This window comes from Ochotona curzoniae, unplaced genomic scaffold, assembly GCF_017591425.1.
Source record: "Ochotona curzoniae isolate NIBS_2020 unplaced genomic scaffold, NIBS_Ocur_1.0 contig_1221, whole genome shotgun sequence".
Taxonomy (NCBI): domain Eukaryota; kingdom Metazoa; phylum Chordata; class Mammalia; order Lagomorpha; family Ochotonidae; genus Ochotona; species Ochotona curzoniae.
The window spans coordinates 241,777-258,925 of record NW_024464993.1 but is presented as its reverse complement, the minus strand read 5'-3'; the positions used below and the strand labels follow the sequence as shown (position 1 = coordinate 258,925).

The following is a 17,149-nucleotide window of genomic DNA, read 5'->3' as shown; positions in this document are numbered from 1 at the left end:
AAAAAGAAAAGAGCCCTGGACAATCTTGTCTGTCTTCAGCCTCATGACAGCTGAGATGGATACGGCAAGTAACTACATGACACTGCACGTGCAGGCCGTGCTTCTCCAATCTTTATTCACTAACGCAACCCGCACCCGGTGGTTTCCTCTCCCTGCACACTGCAAAGACCTGTGCCCGGTGCCAGCTGACTTAGTAAGGACCAAGAGGACCAGTACTCCGCCTGCTAGAGCGCCAAGGAAAGCAAGCTCAGACCACAGCCAGTGCCAACTTCCAGGAAGTTCCAAACAATGAGAGGGTGGCAGCAATTCCTTTTCTTTCTTTCCCTGTGAAGGCGAGTTCGGTCCAGCAGCATTCCTTTCCTGCTCCCAGGAACCTGGAGACAAGCGGCTGCAGGTGCCCGCCTAGAGCAGGTGTCCGACAGCAGCCTCCGACCCGGAGCTCCGGGGGCTGTGTGTATCACATCAGCTGCAGCTCCAGCAGGAAAGGAGAGCCTCACTCGGTGACCATGGCAACCGGCCTGACTGTGAGGGTGGCCATGGCTGGCTGAGACCCCCAACAGAAGGCTGCCGAGGACAAGGCCAGGGCAGCTTTCTGCAGTGAACCAGACAAGGCTTCCAGGGAGAGAAGTGGCAATCCAAGTGTGTCCTGATCCTACTGAGGCAACACTGAATGGGTGCCAAGGCGCTGCTGCGTGGGCTGCAGGCTGAGGCGGCTTCCGAGCGGACAGGGAGGTGGCGGGGGGCTTCCAGCCTCACTGGCTTGCCTGCCTCTCAGCTCGCTGCCAGCTCAGCTCCCTCGGCAGGCTCACTCGCGCGGCCGGTTGACCATGACTTCACCCAGGGCCTCCAGCACCTCCCGCTTGTAGTCCTCAAAGTCCCCGTCGATTTGGCTCACGCTCTGCTCCTCCACCACCCACAGCTGGCAGTTGGTTTCTGTGATGAGGCGGGCATCGTGGCTGACGACAATCACAGCTACCGAGAAAAAGTCGAGTTGGAACAGGAATGGAGAGAGAACCCAGCTGAAGGACGCCACAACTTGGTCCCCGAGGGGAGACCAGGCCTTGGGGTGAGGGGGAACGCTCCAAGCCGACTTACCACCCTGGTACTCATTGATGGCCTCGCCCAGAGCATCAATAGACTCTATGTCCAGGTTATTGGTGGGCTCATCCTACAGAGAAGGAAGCACACGACTGAGCCCTGGCTCGTATTTGCAGCTGCAGCTACCTCTGTCCTCCCCCAACGGCTCAGGCTGCTCACCAAGATGAGGACATCAGGCTCCCGACAGGCCAGCTCTGCAAACACCACCCGGGCCTTCTGCCCACCTGCGGCAAAGAGGAGTCCGTCACACCTGCTGCCAGGCACCGAAGCCACCCTGCCTGCTGGGGTCTGTGCAGTAGGTGTGGACGACATGAAGGTGTGAAGAGTAGAGCTTCCCTGTTTGGAAGGGCCCGGGGAGCTTCCCGCTGCATGCAAGGCCTAGTAGATGTCTCTACAACCACCTGAATGCAGTTCCACCTCCCTCTGCAAGGACACCGACCACCCCGCTAAGAATTCTGTGTTCTGTTGAGGCATTGTTGTTTGCCCCTGCGAGATGGTTTTTACAACCAAGAGATGGTTTTCACAACCAACGTGAGCTTGGGAGTTAATGTTGCTGATAACGTCTTGGTGAACCGGCCTTTAACACTGTGTGTTGTCTCAGTTGCTCTTATGGCCCTTTGGCTGGAAGAGCTCAAGAATGTCTGTACTAACATTGCAATACACCCTTTCAAACTAACTTAGGGTTAATTGAGGGTTTAGTGGGAATGTATGTTTGCAGTTTTTTTTGTTTCTGATCTTTTATCTTTTCCCCTCTGTGATATATTTTCTCCTCTGATAAGCTGTAGAATGAGGATTGTAGGAGTATACTACTGATTAATGAGTTGTCTACTGAGACAGAATGGGTAATGCTCTGCCTTAAGGTGGAACAATTTGCAGAATTATCTTTGGAAGCACCACTTGTCCACTGTGGAGTTGAAACAAAAATGAGTAAACATGGTTCATTGCTAACTGCAATTCTTTTTGCCTTTATAACTCCTGCTTTACTTGCTTAGCTAACAAACTGTGTGAGCTTGCAGGCCTAATGGCCAACTAGTGTCAATGGCCCCAATCCCCATAAACCAAGGCCCCAGATTTATTAACCCACAGATAATTCAAGATCGGGGTCTGGTTGTCATAGGTGGCGCCGAGGTTAGAGCCCAGACCTGAGGAGAGAAGGCAGGTGCTGGCAAGCCGAGATAAGCAAGGAATGCTTAATCCTTCCTCACTCACCTGTTGTAAGTTGTGCCCCCTTAAAGCTGTGTGAAACTGCCCCTAAAGAAAACTTTGTGACTGTACTGCTCAGGGCCACACTCTGCAGTCAAGTGGATATATCACCATGATGTAAAAGGTCGGTGCCAGAGCTTGTGACTGCTTCTGTATAAATAAAGAGGACAGCTTCCTTGCATTGTCCATTACAATCCTAAAATTGTAGTGATGTTTCTTTTCTCTCTATGCCTATTTCACGCACCCTTCTCGATTTCCAAACTCGGCTGGAACTGGCCTCCGGCACCTGCCCACATGCCTGGGACTGTGCTGAGATCCCCTGCTCCACCCCTGGCCCTTTCCTGCCTCTAGATCGCATGTCATCCTGAGCCGTGAGGAGGAGGGCAGCCTCCCGGGGCCCTAGCACGGTACCAGAGAGTTTGCAGATCTGGATGGTGTGGGCATGACTCTCCAGGCCAAAGCGACCCAGGCACTTGCGGGCATCCTGGTAGGGCAGGTTGAAGCTACGTTGCAGGTACTCCGTGGGAGTCTCCTCCATGTGCAGCTGCTCCGCATACTGCTGGTTGAAGAAGCCAATTTTCTGCCACACAGAGGTGGGGAGGCATAGTCAGTGAAGGGGATACTTCCCCTGCCATGTGTTTATCCATTAGAGCCCCCAAAGTCAACTTACCAGCCGATGGTTCTTTCTCATTTCCCCATTCGTCTGCAAGGACAATGCAAATGGTCAGAGAAGGAATGGGGGCCACTGCTTCAAACCCCAACTTCTCAGAAGGGGAAACAAGCACAAGAGCTGGACCAGGAACACAGGAGAAAGACAACAGGGACTTTCTCCTTGACGCAGCCATACCCGGGCAACTAGGAGAGCAGCATGGCTCAGGAACAGCACCCGGGAAGGGTTCTACCTCAAATGTGGCGGGGAGGAGTGCCTAACCCACATTTATAAAGACCTACTCTCAGTGGGTATCAGAAAAGGCCCTCTCAAAATCCTGCTGAAGGAGGAGAAATGGATTTAGCCTCTCTACAGGACACATGGCAATGGTACAAGCCCTAAAAGCAACTCCAAAAGTTTTACATCAAGTAAGCTACGGTAGGGACAGTGTCCTGGCACAGCAAGTTAAATGTCCCAACTGCTGCGTTTCCAACCCAGTTTCCTGCAAATGCACCTGGGAAAATAGTGGATGATGGCCAACTGCCTGGGTCCCTGTCATTCACCAGAGACCAAGATGAATTAAGTTCCTAATTCCTGACTTTGAACTGGCCCCAACCCAGCAGTTTTAACCATTTGGGGAATGAACCAGCAATTACAAGATGTCTTCCTGTGTCACTATACAGTTCAAGTAAGCAAGTAAATAATAATAACAATAATAAAAACTTATTGTAGATCATATAAGGTGAAATCAAGCATACGATTATTAGTATGGAAAATTATATTGTCTAGGCCTGGAAAAGTCTGGCTATAAAACAATTCAGATGATAACTCATTCTCTCTGAAAATGCATCATAAGAAAAAGAATGATCCACTAAAACATACTTACTGACTCCTCTAGATTGTTCTCTTGGCTTATGCAATCTCTAATCATTCTACAGTGCACATGCACTTTTGCAAAACCAAAACATGGTGGCTGGAGTTATGTAGGGGAAGTCTGGTGTAGTGGTTAAACCACTGCACCCCACATCAAGTGCCTGGTTCGACCCCTGCCTCTTCTACCAATTCAGCTTGTAATGTGCACCCTGGGAGGCGGGTGACTCCTGCCGCCTATAGAGGCCACACGGTTGGAGGTCCAGGCTCCTGGATACCAACTGGCTCTGCCCAGCTGCTCTAGGCATTTGGGGGTGAACCAGTGGATGGAAGATCTCTTTGCATTTCAAATACATTTTTTACAATGAGAAAATAAGGTGTGGCACCCATGCTAGTACCATCTACTCTGCCCTAGGCAGATCCACAGCTCCTCTCGGGGAAATCTGCCAATCTGGATCTGAGTCTGCGCTGTGCGGGCAGATGCCCAGCTGTGTGCTCCCCCAGCGTCCCGCCCGGGCGCCCCGACTCACCGGCGTCAGCTTGCCAGTCAGCAGCAGGAGCAGTGTGCTCTTCCCCACGCCATTAGGGCCCACGATGCAGACTGCAAGACAGGGAGTCAGGCACAGTGGCCCAGCACCCGCGCCGCGGGCTCCTTCCCACACCCCGAGCTGCCCATCCACTCACTCCTGGAGTCCATGTCGATGCCAAAATCCAGGTTCTTAAATAGGGGCTTCTGTCCCTCATAGCCAAATGTCACACCTGCAAAACCAAGGGAAGCAGCCACTCAATTGCCTGCAGGGTGCTGGTCTGGCGGGTGAAGCAGGGGCATTCGCAGGGCTCCTGGGTGCTCACCATGCAGCCCCAGCACAGGCGGGCTGAGGGGCGGGGGGTTTGGGAACGTGAAGCGCACAGTGTACTCCCTGGGGCGCTTCAGGAGCTCGGGGGCCTCTTGCGACTCCTCATCCTGGTTTTTCCGTCGGCACTTCTGCTGCTTTCGAGTCAGGGCTTCTTTAGTTTGCTTTTCCTGCAGAGGAAGGAAGAAGGGGCACATCTGCACGCTGCCCGGCAGAGCTCACAGCTCGGCCCTGGGGCGCCCCCGGGGGGGTGTGTGCGCACCGCCTGCTTGGTGGACTTGCCGCCCGCCTTCAGCTCCTTCAGCTTCTTCTCCTGCTTCTCATACTGCTTCAGCAGCTCCTTCTGCTTCTGCTGGTACATCTTCTTAAAGGTCACTGAGCAGAAAAGGGGCACAGTGTCAGCAGTCACCTGTTCCCCCACACAAGGAGCAGGGACTGGTGAGGAGGGGCAGGGCACCAGCACCCACACTTCTGCAGCATGTCCCTGCTCTGGGCCCCACTTTCCAAGCCTCTCCCTGGGGCTCGTTCTTCCCTCACCAACAATTCTACTCACTGTAGTTGCCCCTGTAGTAATGGAGCCGCTGGGCATCTAGATGGATGATGTCAGTGCACACATCATCCAGGAAGCCCTGGTCGTGGGAGACGATCAGCAGTGTCTTCCGCCAGCCCTGGAGGTAGCTGTTTTAAAGAATGTGGAAAGGTCAGGGAAACAGAGATGCAGGGGCAAGCAGGGAGGAGGAGGGCTGGCTGAACAAGGAGAAGGAGGGCTGGCTGGCAGGGAGGAGGAGGGAGGACAGGGAGGAAGAGGGCTGGCTGGCAGAGCTAAGTCGTCAGCACAGTCAGGGAGGGAGAGATGGGGTGAGCACAGGGTGCCAGGAACAACGTACTTATTGAGCCAGATGACAGCGTTGAGGTCCAGGTGGTTAGTGGGCTCGTCCAACATTAGCAGCGTGGGCTCCATGAACAGTGCCCTAGGGCAAGGATCAACAGAGCACAGGATCAAGGTCAATGGGGAGGCAGATCCTCATGAAGAGGAGCCTGAGAACTTGAATACCTCTTCCCCAGCTCTCCCCAGAAGAAACTGGGAAGAACACCTCCCCTCGAGGTAGGGCGAGAATGGAGAAAAACCCACTTCTTATAAGGTAGACAGCGAAAGGTGGCAACATGGCCTTGAACTGGCCTTGGGTAGGTGCGAAGGGTAAGGACCCTGGTGGTCTGCAGCTGAATGACGGACGTGGGCGTGGCAGGGCAGGGCTCCCTACCTGGCCAGGGAGACACGCATACGCCAGCCCCCTGAGAACTTCTGGGTGGGCCGGTTCTGCATTTCAGGGTCAAAGCCCAGACCAGCCAGAATCCGCCGTGCTTTGGCCTCTGCAGCTGCTGCCCCAGTAGCCCGCAATTCCTCATATACCTGGAGGAGCAGGAAATGGGGCACGTCTGAGGGCCAGGGACACCCTCGGCTCAGGCCTGGGTCCCCGCGCCACCTCCTCTACCTTCTCCAGCATCTCGGCGGCCGTGTCATCCCCTTGCTCCAGGCGCCCTTGTAGCCGGCGCTCCTCTTCCAACAGCTTCAGCCGCTTGGTGTCAGCTCGAAGGACAGCCTGCACGGCTGGGGTCTCATCTGCCACCACCTCTGCAGGGCAAGGGGGGCCGGCAGGTCACCCCATGGGCCTGGGGATGTAGGCTTTCCTCCCTTCAGTTCTGTTCTGGTTGGTCTGATCCTGCCCATCTCTTTGCACTTATTCCAAATAAAATAGTCTCAAGTCTCTCATTGACTCAACCCTCCTGTCATTTTTAAAAAATATTTTATTTCCTGGGCCCGGCGCGGTGGCGCAAGTGGTTAAAGGTCCTCGCCTTGCACGCCCGGGATCCCATATGGGCGCTGGTTCTAATCCCGGCAGCCCCGCTTCCCTGCCAGCTCCCTGCCTGTGGCCCGGGAAAGCAGTCGAGGACAGCCCAAAGCTTTGGGAACCTGCACCCGCGTGGGAGACCCCGAAGAGGCTCCTGGCTTCGGATCGGCATAGTATCGGCCCGTTACGCTCACTTGGGGAGTGAATCATCGGACGGAAGATCTTCCTCTCTGTCTCTCCTCTCTGTATATCCGCCTTTCCAATGAAAAAATAATAAAAAAATAAATCTTTAAAAAATATTTTATTTCCTTGAAAGGCAAAGTTACTGAGGAGGAGAGACAGAGAATTCCCTCTACTGGTTGTCTCCCAAAATGGCTGCAACAGCTGGGCCTGTGCCAGGCCTAAGCCAGGAACCTGAGTGTCTTCCGAGTCTCCCACGTGGGCACAGGGGCCCAAGCAGATGGAGCATTCTTTGTTGCTTTACCAGGCATGTTAACAGGGAGCTGGATGAGAAGTGGACCCAGCTGAATCAGCTGAAACCCAACCTGGTGCCTATACAGGACACAGGCACTGTAGGTGGCAGCTCATTTATTATGCCACAGTGCCGGCCCCTCCCTTGCCTTTTTAAAAAGAAATTTTTAACTACTTTATTTGCAATGCGGGCAGTGGGGAGCGGGAGAAGCAGGCAAGTTGGGAAGAGAGTGCTCCCATCCGTGGGTTCTCTCCCCAAATGGCCACAACGACCCTACCAGACTCAGGCTGGGCATTGCAGCTGGGAATGGAAAATCAATCCACGTTTACGTGTGGCAGGAACCCAATTACTTGAATCATCCCTGCTGCCTTCTGGGGTCTGCATTACCAGGAAGCTGAGGCCAAGAGCCAGGGGCAGATATTAAATCCAAATACTCTGATTGTGTTCACTAACTGCTTGGTCAAACACCTGCCTCACCCAGTCCTTTCCCCACCCTGGGCTTCCCTCACCTCCATTGCCATTCCACTCCCACAGTGGTGCCTGGCTGGCTCTTCTACTCAACCATCCACCACACGCATGCCCACATGCACACCAGCCTTACCTTGCTCACACAGCAACACGTCGATGTTGGGAGGGATGCTTAGGGCTCGGTTGGCGATGTGCTTGAGGAGGGTGGTCTTGCCCTTGCTGGAGAGTGACAGCTATTAGGACCTGGCACCACATAACCTTTCTTTTCCCTCCAGCCCCACTCCCTCCTTTCCTTACCCATTGGGGCCCACCAGCCCATAGCGCCGGCCAGCTACGATGTACAAGTCTGCATTGACAAACAGTTCCTTGCCATGGGCAGAGATGCTGAACTTCTCCAGCTGTGGGCATTAGGGAGTGGGGACAGAGGGAGGGGGTGAGCCTGTAAGAATCCGCCCTGTGGGGCCGGGGCGGCAAGCCTCCCCAGCAGGGAAGCCTCTAGAACACCCATCCCAGGGTCGGTCCACCCTGCCCACCACATCCAGCAGGGGTCCACCCCTGGACTTCACCTTGATGTCAGAGGCATTTTCTAACATGGCCTGTCGGGAGGACACCTCTGCCTGGGACACAGAGAAGTCATTTTCGGCAGCATTGGCTGCTTTCAGAGAAGCCACCTGGCGCTCATACTCCAGCTGAGAAGGAAGGAAAACCATACTTCACTTGAGGCCATGAACGGCCAGCATCCCGTCACCAGGACACAGCCCGTGTGTGTCACCGGGACTGATGGAGAGAAGCCTCTCCCTTTGCCCGCCTCACTCCAGCCGCCCCAAAGCCCCCATTGTGGCTCTGGCGACCGAGCCCCACCTGCTTCTTGAGCTTCTTCTTCTCCTTTTTGCTGAGGTGAGCATAGGGATCGTCGGCTTTAGACTCTCCCTCTTCTTCCTCTTCCTCGCCTTCTTCCTCTGAATCCTGCAGAACCACAGGTGCGAATGAAAATCTAGAGATACCTGCCAAAACTCAGATTTCGTATTCCACCCCAGGCCAATAGCCAGCACACTCTGTTTCCACCCAGTCTGGGGAGGTTGACCTTGGGATCCTCCTCACACACGCAGCCCTCCATCAACCTCTGCCACAGGAATGACACCACGAGTGGTGCCAGGACACACACATGCAAAGTCTCAGTGCAGAATGATAGGTGCACCTGGAGATGATGGAAATCAGGCTGCTGGGAAAGAGTTCCCTCCGTGCCTAGTGAGCGCCTGTGGCTGACAGGCTAACAAGCCAAGGAAGGATCAGGTAGCCCTAACAACAGCCAGGCAGGGAGCCAGGCAGGGTCACAGATGAGAATGCAGGAGGCCCAGGCACCCTGGAGAGCACAGGCCTCCCTTTCATCCGGGAGAAGAGACCAGCTTCTGCCAAGGGTGTGCCAAGACAAATTTAAGGTCACGGAGCCAATGAATGCAGAGCTGGAACCTAGACTGCTGGAAAATAACCCTGCAGCCCTCTCTTCTCTGGAATAGGTAATGCAAACCAGTCCCTGGTCCAAATTGGACTTGATGCCTTTTTTTGTATGGCTCTGAGCTAAAAATGGTTTCATATTTTAGAAGAGCTGTTTAAAAGAAAAAAGACACACAGCATGGATTGCATGTGGCCTGTAAAGCCAAGGCTATTACTCCAAAGCCCTACACCGGAAGTTCACTGGGCAGCAAGGTCAGCAGCTGCCTGGGAGGCTTGCATCTCCTGCAGAGTGCCTGGAATCACGTCCTGCTTCTGGTGCAGCTTTCAGCTAACACGCTTGGCAGGCAGCAGAGAATGGGTCAAATACCCGTGGGATACCCGGCTGGAGGTCCTGGGTTTGGCCTGGCTCAGCGCTGGCTATTGCAAACATATGGCAAGTGAATCAGTAAACAGACGCTGGCTCGATCTGTCCCTCTGCTTTTCAAATAAATAATAACTCTTTAAAAAAATGTTTGCCAACTCCTCATTACTGCACAGCAACAACGTCCCGGGATGCGACTCATGGAGAGGGCACAGAGGCAGAGACCCCTCCTCCCAGCACCCCACACACCTGCTCCGCCTTCTTGGCCCTCTCCTTCCCTTGCTTGGGGGGCTCCTTTTCTTTTGTTACTTCTTTTTCTTCTTCCTCTTCCTCTCCATTTTCCAGAGCAGCAAATTTATTTTGAGGCTAAGAGGGAAAACACAGTTCTCACAAAACGCTCTACTTGCTGCGCCCTGGCGCCACGTGCCAGTTACTCTCACCTTTGCTTTCCCCTTTGATTTTTCTTCCTTTCTTCTTTTACCCTTGAGCCCAGGCTGCTGCTCCTCAGACACAGCCTGGTGGAGACACACACACACAAAACTTTACTGCTTAAGAAAAGCTCCACGGGGGTGATGGCATGGCAGGCTAATTTTCCATCTGCAGAGCCACCATCCCGCATGAGAGCCAGTTCGATTCCTGGCTGCTCCACTTCTGATCCACCTCCTTGCTAATAGCCTGGAAAAGTGGCAGAGGATGGCTTAAGTTTTTGGGCCCTTACACTCATGTGGGAGACACTGAAGAAGCTTCTGGCTCCTGGCTTCAAACAGACCAACTCTCACCATTGCAACCACCTGGAAGTGAACCAGTGGATGAAAGAGCTGACTCCCCCACTCCCCCAAAGAAAAAGAAAGAGCTGACTCCTCTTCTAACTCTCCCAAGTAAAAAGTAAATAAATCTTTAAAAAAACCAAAAACAAAAAAACAACATTCTAGGGGTTGTGGTATAGCAAGCTAATCCTCTGCCTGCAAGCATTGGCATCCCATAAGGACACAGGTTTGTGTCTCAGCTACTCAATTTTTTTTTAAAAAAAAGATTTATTATTTTTATTGTAAAGTCAGATTTACAAAGAGAAGGAGAGACAGAGAAGCAGATCTTATATCGTTGATTCATTCCCCAAGTAGCCACAACAGCCTGTGCTGAGACTGAAACCAGGAGCCAGGAGCTTCTTCGGGGTCTCCCATGCAGGTGCAGGGTCCCAAGTCCTTGGGCCATCCTCTACTGTTTTCCCAGGCCACAATAGGGAACTGGAAGGGAAGTGGAGCAGCTGGAACATGAACTGGTACCTATATGGGATCCCAGTATGTGCAAGGCGAGGACTTTTGCCACTAGGCTACTGTGCTGGGCCCGCAGCTCTACTTCTTATGGCCTGGGAAAGCAGTTGAAGAGGACCCAACTCCCTGCATCTATGTGGGAGACTAGATGGAAGCTCCTGGCTCCTGGCTTCAGATCAACTCAGCTCTGGCTGCTATGGCTGTCTGGGGAATGAATCAGCAGATGAAAGATCTCTCTGTAAAATCTCTGGATGGAGATCCTGGCTCCTGGCTGTTGCAGTGATACAGCCACTTAGCAATGAACCAGTGGATGGAAGGTCCGTCCCTCCTTCCCTGTTGCTCTGCCTTTCAAATAAAAAAAAATAAATTGAAGAACAAGTATCTGGGGAGTCGACTGTGTTCAGAGGGACGCATACTGTATCTTGTTTCTGCTGTGGAGAAACAAGATACAGAAGAACCCACCATCCCAGCTTCTCGGGAGCACTAGGGAATACTGACAGTGGTAAGGGACAGCTGAGGCAGCCTGTGACGGGGTAGGACAGTGGTTCCTGAGATGTGCAGGGCAGGATGAGGTGCCCAAGGGAAGGGAAAGCAGCAGCATGAAGACAAAGCTGCAACACGGACGTGCTGATGAGCTAAACGCTCATCTAACAGCAACCCACAGTGGTGTTCCAAGAGGAAGGGCAAGGATCTGAGGACAATTATCTCAGATTCTGAGTTTAAAGCAACAGAACAGGAATGGGGACAAAGGCCTATGAAAGTGCTTGGTGTGACCCTGCCAAGGAAACTGCAGGCAAGACTCAAAATTCACCAAGCACACAGAAGGCTGATGTTTAAGCTGATTCTTTTGTAAGGCCTGTGGATGATGCTACCAATAACCAATTGGTCCTTAGCAGAAGAAAGGGTCCCTATCGCTGCAAGAGAATCACTGCAGATATCCGAGTGATGGGAGCATTCTGAAAAGATGACTAAGACAGCTCAAACCAAACAGACTGAGCAGAGCTAATGTGAAAGCTGCAAATGTCTCCAATATGACCAGCTGATGCTAACCGGGGAGGGAGTCACGGGCTGGCTCACGCCCCTCACCTTGTTGATCTGATTCTTCTCTGGCTTGGCAGGCTTGGAAGGGCGTTTTTCTTCCTCCTGCTCATCCTCACTTTGATCCTGAATCAGGGCTGCGAAAACATTCCCACCCTGGGGGACGACAGGGCCAGTCAGTGGGGGAGGCACAGCCGCGCACGGGGGCTCTGCTCCCCGCACTGATGACTCACCTTGGCCTTCTTCCCACCTCGGGGCACCGGGGCTGGAACTGAAATGACAAGGGGACATAGAATCACGACATGTGTTGCCTCCATCGACTCCCACTCCAAGCCAGGGCCTGAGGCACACTCCTGTGCCCGCTGGTCACCTACCCTCATCCTCCTCGTCACTAGCGGGCACTGAGAGTTTCTTGAGACGTTCCAGGATCTCCTTCTCCTCTCCATCGTCATCCACATCCTTCTTCCGCCGGCCTTTTCGGGTGTCTCGCTTCTTTTTCTGCTGCTGATGTAAGACAGAGTGAAAGAACTGAGCCCACCTGCTGCTGTAGGTCTGATCCGCAGAGAACCGATGTGGCCTGCGGAGGGGCTGCTGGACCCAGGGCTGGGGACGCCAAGTCACCTGTACCTGCTGCTGCTGTTGTTGCTGCTGCTGCTCCTTCTCCCTCTCCTTGAGCACTTTCTCCTCTTCCCCAGCCTGTTTATCTTCTACTGCCAGTTCTTCAAAGAACTAGAAAGGGTTGAGAAGGGGGTAAGCCTGGCGCCAGGGTCAACCGAGCCCTCTCCGCTGCTCACAAGCCTCTCATTCTATCTCCTCTCTGGACAAAAGCTTTGCTCCCTTCTGTAGACCCCACCTCCCACAGCTGTCTGTGTCAAGTGGACATAGCCCCCCTCACTGCTCAAGCTCATTTTTATTTTCTCACCGTCTTTTTCGTCTTCTTGTCCTTCTTTCCCTTCTTCACCACTTTCTCTGGAAGGTTAAGCAGATCTTATAAATGTTCATCAACAAATTCCAATGCAGCCCCACCTCCCCTACAGAGCACCCAGGATTCCTCACACTATTCCTCCAATCCCTAGACATTCTCGCTGTCCTGCAACTCCTGCAGAAATCGTCTCCCCTCACTCCATTCATTCACCCATGTCACTGATGTCATCTCTGGCACTGGCCTCCCTGTGGAGATGGCACCCTAACATCCAAAGGATGAGAAGTTCTGAGTACAAAGCAGGGTTCCAGGGCGGTGCACAGGTGAGGCACAAAGGCAAATCTACTGAGGCACAGGGGAAGTGTGAGCGTGGCTGAAGCTCAGTGATAGAAACATGAGAGGGCCAGGTAGACTGGAGGAAGGGCCTTCCTGGCTAACAAGCACTTTCACACCCTGAGTCTCATTCTGACTTCAGAATACAGAAAGGAGGGGAAGAGCAAAATAAAGCAGGAAATTGGCTGGAGCCACCAAGGGAGGCTTCCAACAGCGGCTTTGCCCAGAGTGATGACAAGCTGAGTGACTGGAGTAAGATCCACAGGGTGAGAAGGCTAACAAATAAGCCTGCACATTCAAAGATACTTCCTGAGGTTTCCAGTTGGCAAGTTAGGGGCACCATATATTAACTTATGAAATAATGCAAGAAAAAGTCCCTCCTTGTCCACCTATGGGGGTAAGGGTAAGAAGAAGACATTACAAATTTGGTTTGGGATATGTTGCAGGCCACATGGCACTGTCCAGTAAGTAAATGAACAGCTGGTCTCTACCTACCCACATTTTCTGTTTAAATTAAAAAAAAAATTTTTTTTTTGGAAAGGCAGATCAGATTTACAGAGAGGAAAGACAGAAATCTCTTCCATCCACTAGTTCACTCTCCAAATGGCCTCAACAGCTGGAACAGAACTGATTTGGAGCCAGCAGCTTCCTCCAGATCTCTCATATGGGTGCAGGCTCCCAAGGCTTTGGGCCGTCCTCTGCTGCTTTCCCAGGCCACAAGCAGGGGGCTGGATGGGAAGTGGGGCAGTGGGACATGAATCGGTGCCCATTTAGGAACCCGGAGCTTTGCGAGGGAAGGACTGGTCACATTCTCGCACTAGGTCTCACCATCCCTGCTCAGCGCCCTGGGATGTTCAAGGCCTAGCAAACCGCATGGCATGGTATTTACCTAAAATGAGGCACATTCTCCCATATACCTGAAGTCTCCTCTGGAGTATCTAAAGTGCTAATACAATGTGTTAGTAACTGCCACATTGTGTTTTTTAGGGACTAACTGCAACAAAAAGCCTGCACACAAGCACTACACATAGGATTTTTTCCCATGAATATTTTCAATCAATGGTTGGTTGAATTTACAAATGTGTAACGCACAGTCACTAGAGACCGGCTGTATTCTGGTGTGGCAGTCTTTCATCCTAGACAGTGACCTGGGGAGATTATTTCTCTTACACTCCAAGCAGGAAGTCAATCAATGTTCCCTGACCAGACAGATTTCAGCTCCTTTCCTCCTTCCCCCAGCCTGCCCTTGTCTCCCTAAAGGCAGGGCTGTGTCTAACCTGTTCCCCCTCTTCCACCATCAAACCAGAAGCAGCCAAGTAGCCTCATGACTCCTCACACCCAGGCCTATTCAATATCACCTCCTTATCAAACCATGACAGTCATCCACTGCTGTCCAATTTTAGCCAAAGGCTTTCCTGGAAGCATTTGCTTCTGAAAGTAACTGTGGCTTCCAGCTCTCTGCTTCACCAAGCCTAAATATTCTGAAATTGGAATCCAACACAGCTTATTCAGCATAGCTTTACTGAGCAGCTACTTTGCCCCAAACCTGGAGAAGCCCTGTAACTTAGGGTTTCACAGATCATCAGGGCCCCAGCCTTCCTCTCCTGCTTCCTGTTCTGACTGCTTCAGGCCAGGAACTGTACCCTCCACACACTGGTGTCAGGAATTCAATCACCAAGGCATCATAACAGCCTCCCCAGAACCCACATTAGCAGGGAGCAGGAATCGGGCCAGAGCTGGTGCCCCAGGCGCACCAAGTGTGGTACTGGTACCCTAACCACTAGGCCGAGGCTAGTCTATCACTCCTTCTAAACATCCTGCAATCTGATCTGAGTATCACCTCCTAATGAAAATTACTTTTGTCAACATTGTAACTGACCTGTTAGGTGGTCAGTTTACAAAAGTTTAAAATAAATATTTATTTACTTATTATTTGAAAAAGCAGCATTATAGAAAGAAGAAGAGAGAGATGAAGGAGACGAGCGAGAGCTTGGTTCCACTGGCACACCGCCCAAGTGGCCTCAAGCGCTGGGACTGGATCGTTCTCCAGCCAGGAGCATGCAACTCCATCTGCGCCACTCAAGTGGGTGGCAGAGACCAAAGCATGCAGGCATCTGCCATCTCCTCAAGCACATGTGCAGGGAGCTAAAGTGGAGCAGCCAGAATTTGAACTGGGACCTGTAAGGGATGCTGGCATTGCAGGTAGTGCAATGACCAGCCATGCCACAACCCTGGCCCACACTCCTGCTGCTTAACTTCGGGCTCCTGCTTGCTCCTGGTTTCCCTGGCTGTTCACCTTTCTCAGCCTGACCACCTCAGCCTCTCTCCCTTTCTTGCATTAATTAGCAAGATTCTTCACTGTTCCTGCCACCCATAGTAGCGTCTTCTTGTCCTGCCACTGGCACACACGTGGTCGAGGACTCTTCCCCACCTGATGCTCCAGCTCTGCTCATCTGTTTCTGCACTTGGGGTCTCTCTCTGTCACCAGTGAGTCTCTTTGCCAACTGTTCTTGGCAAAACACAACTGTTCCTAGCACTCAAAAGCAGACCTTATCTCTTCCCACCCTTCACCCCCTAGTCCATCACCACCACCCATCTATATAACCCCTAGGTTGTTATAGTGTCAGCCTCCACTCTTCTCCCTTCATGCCATCAACACCCGGTCCTGGCCCAGGCCATTTCCTTAGTAACTCTTCAGTTCTGACTGCTTTGCTTTCCACCCTAGCCTTGCCTCACCTGGAGCTTCCCGGCGTTTCCTTGGGTTCACTTCTCTAATACAAGGTCCGCTCTCTACTGCTCAGTGTTACCCAGTGCGGTTGTTAGGACCAAACCCCTTACAACAGCATACTAAAGCCTGTTCCCTCTCTCCTGCACGCCCTTCTAGCTCCATCACCTCAGCCGCCTAGTTCTAGTGGGAGGCAGCCAGTTAACCATGGGCTTTACTTCCACACAAACGTCCAGCATGGAGCTTTCTTCGCCGGGCTGTTTCACACCAACCCCCATGATGAACCCAGCTAGTCCTTACTGATAGGAGTCACTGTTGGAATTGCCACCTTATCCATCTGCGGGACTCTACATCCCACTCTGTCAACCAGCGTCTCCTCCACCAGACCTGTGTGCCCGTGGGGAGAAGGTTTACCTTTTGTCTTTACTTCCCCAGTACCTCAGCACATACTTGGTATATCACAGGTGTCCAATAAATGCTTGTACAATTAGTCACTGTGGACCCGCTGTGGTTATTTGTATCCACTGATGTCCCCTTAGGTTTTCCCTTCCCCTCCCAAAGCACATTACTAACACAGAGTGCAGTCTAACCCAGGCCCTCCTGGCTTCCTCCTGGCCCGGCTCCTGCTGTTTCCCCCACGTGGAGGATGGAAGATTTCTGGCTCTGCCTTTCAAAGAAAATCTGAAACGTGTCCAGCAACGCTCGCTGCTTTTTAGGTTAGTCTGAACCCATGTGCTAACACCCTAAACCCATATTATTCTTCCAGTGGGACACAGGGGGTGTCTCGGGGTTCTGGTCCGCACGGGGGAGGGCGGGCGGGGAGGTCGAGGCAGGGTGTCCGGACCTGCTGGGAGATCGCGCGGCGGGTGACGCGCACGGGGGGGAGGGAATGTCTCATTTCCCCTGCTTTCCACACGCTGCTCGGCGTCTCCCGCCCCGTCCCCCCCTCAGCTCGCCGGCGACACCCCACAACCTCGCCGGTCGCCCAGAGCACACATGCGCAGTGAGCCCCGCACGCGCCGGTGCCCCTGTCCTGACACACGCGCCTTCTCATCTCGCTGGAGGACTTAACTCCCGTCTTCTCCTCACCCATCGGCCTCACCTGCGGGGCTCGTGCTCTCTCCGTCCCCGATCCACTCGGGTTCCGGCGGCTGCTGCTTGGGCCCCTTCGGCATCGCGGTGGCAGTTACGCGTACTCTCAGGCGGCGTCCGGCCTATTTCCGCTTCCGGCGGCATGAAGGGAGGCGGGCTCTGTGCGCCGGGGACACCGCCCCCACCCCCAGCGGCCCCACGTGCGTTCGCACCGCCTCCAAGGGGCGTGGCCTGAGCGGCTAGGGGCGTGGCTTGTCCCGGCGGGGCGGGGCGGAGCGCAGTCCACCTGCTGCCCTGGCGTTTTATGACATTGACATTTCAGTGAGCCTGACTTGATAGTGACTCTGTGACGCCGTGAGAATAAGGAATATCACTTTATGACTAGCGTGAAAATGTTGAAATGTATATATTGTGTATTATATAATACATATTATATAATATTTATATAGTTTCAAGTGTTTGCTACTTCCTACAGACTCCTTAGGTCC

General features: G+C 52.9%; 1 protein-coding gene across 4 annotated transcripts; it reads right to left on the bottom strand.

The window, feature by feature from the left end:
- Window positions 1-96: 96 nt before the first annotated feature.
- ABCF1 (ATP binding cassette subfamily F member 1) lies at window positions 97-16,787 on the bottom strand. Of its 4 annotated transcripts, none has more exons than XM_040996646.1 (25): window positions 16,672-16,787; window positions 12,512-12,558; window positions 12,217-12,318; window positions 11,964-12,090; window positions 11,823-11,860; window positions 11,638-11,745; window positions 9,721-9,795; window positions 9,530-9,646; window positions 8,326-8,430; window positions 8,031-8,153; window positions 7,762-7,862; window positions 7,598-7,683; window positions 6,168-6,307; window positions 5,937-6,085; window positions 5,562-5,645; window positions 5,228-5,352; window positions 4,937-5,049; window positions 4,673-4,844; window positions 4,505-4,579; window positions 4,351-4,421; window positions 2,972-3,004; window positions 2,713-2,881; window positions 1,258-1,322; window positions 1,096-1,168; window positions 97-972 (listed from the first exon to the last, which is right to left on the bottom strand). In XM_040996646.1, exons 1-25 carry the CDS (start codon window positions 16,742-16,744, stop codon window positions 806-808), a joined length of 2,538 nt encoding a protein of 845 aa, XP_040852580.1. In that variant the 5' UTR covers window positions 16,745-16,787; the 3' UTR covers window positions 97-805. The 4 variants fall into 4 exon arrangements, with proteins under 4 accessions (XP_040852580.1, XP_040852587.1, XP_040852571.1 ...); XM_040996653.1 differs by having other exon boundaries at window positions 8,326-8,421; window positions 9,715-9,795; window positions 11,964-12,087; XM_040996637.1 differs by having other exon boundaries at window positions 11,964-12,093; window positions 16,672-16,786.
- Window positions 16,788-17,149: the final 362 nt, after the last annotated feature.

What these genes read in the sequence shown, in the direction of transcription:
- ABCF1 (XM_040996637.1), bottom strand. Translation starts at nt 16,744, where the DNA reads ATGCCGAAGGGGCCCAAGCAGCAGCCGCCGGAACCCGAGTGGATCGGG. An exon ending in CGTGTTGCTGTGTGAGCAAG is followed by an intron (nt 6,308 to 7,597) that starts GTAAGGCTGGTG and finishes CTTGCCCTGCAG; the next exon opens with AGGTGGTGGCAGATGAGACC. An exon ending in AGCCTGATGTCCTCATCTTG is followed by an intron (nt 1,169 to 1,257) that starts GTGAGCAGCCTG and finishes CCTTCTCTGTAG; the next exon opens with GATGAGCCCACCAATAACCT.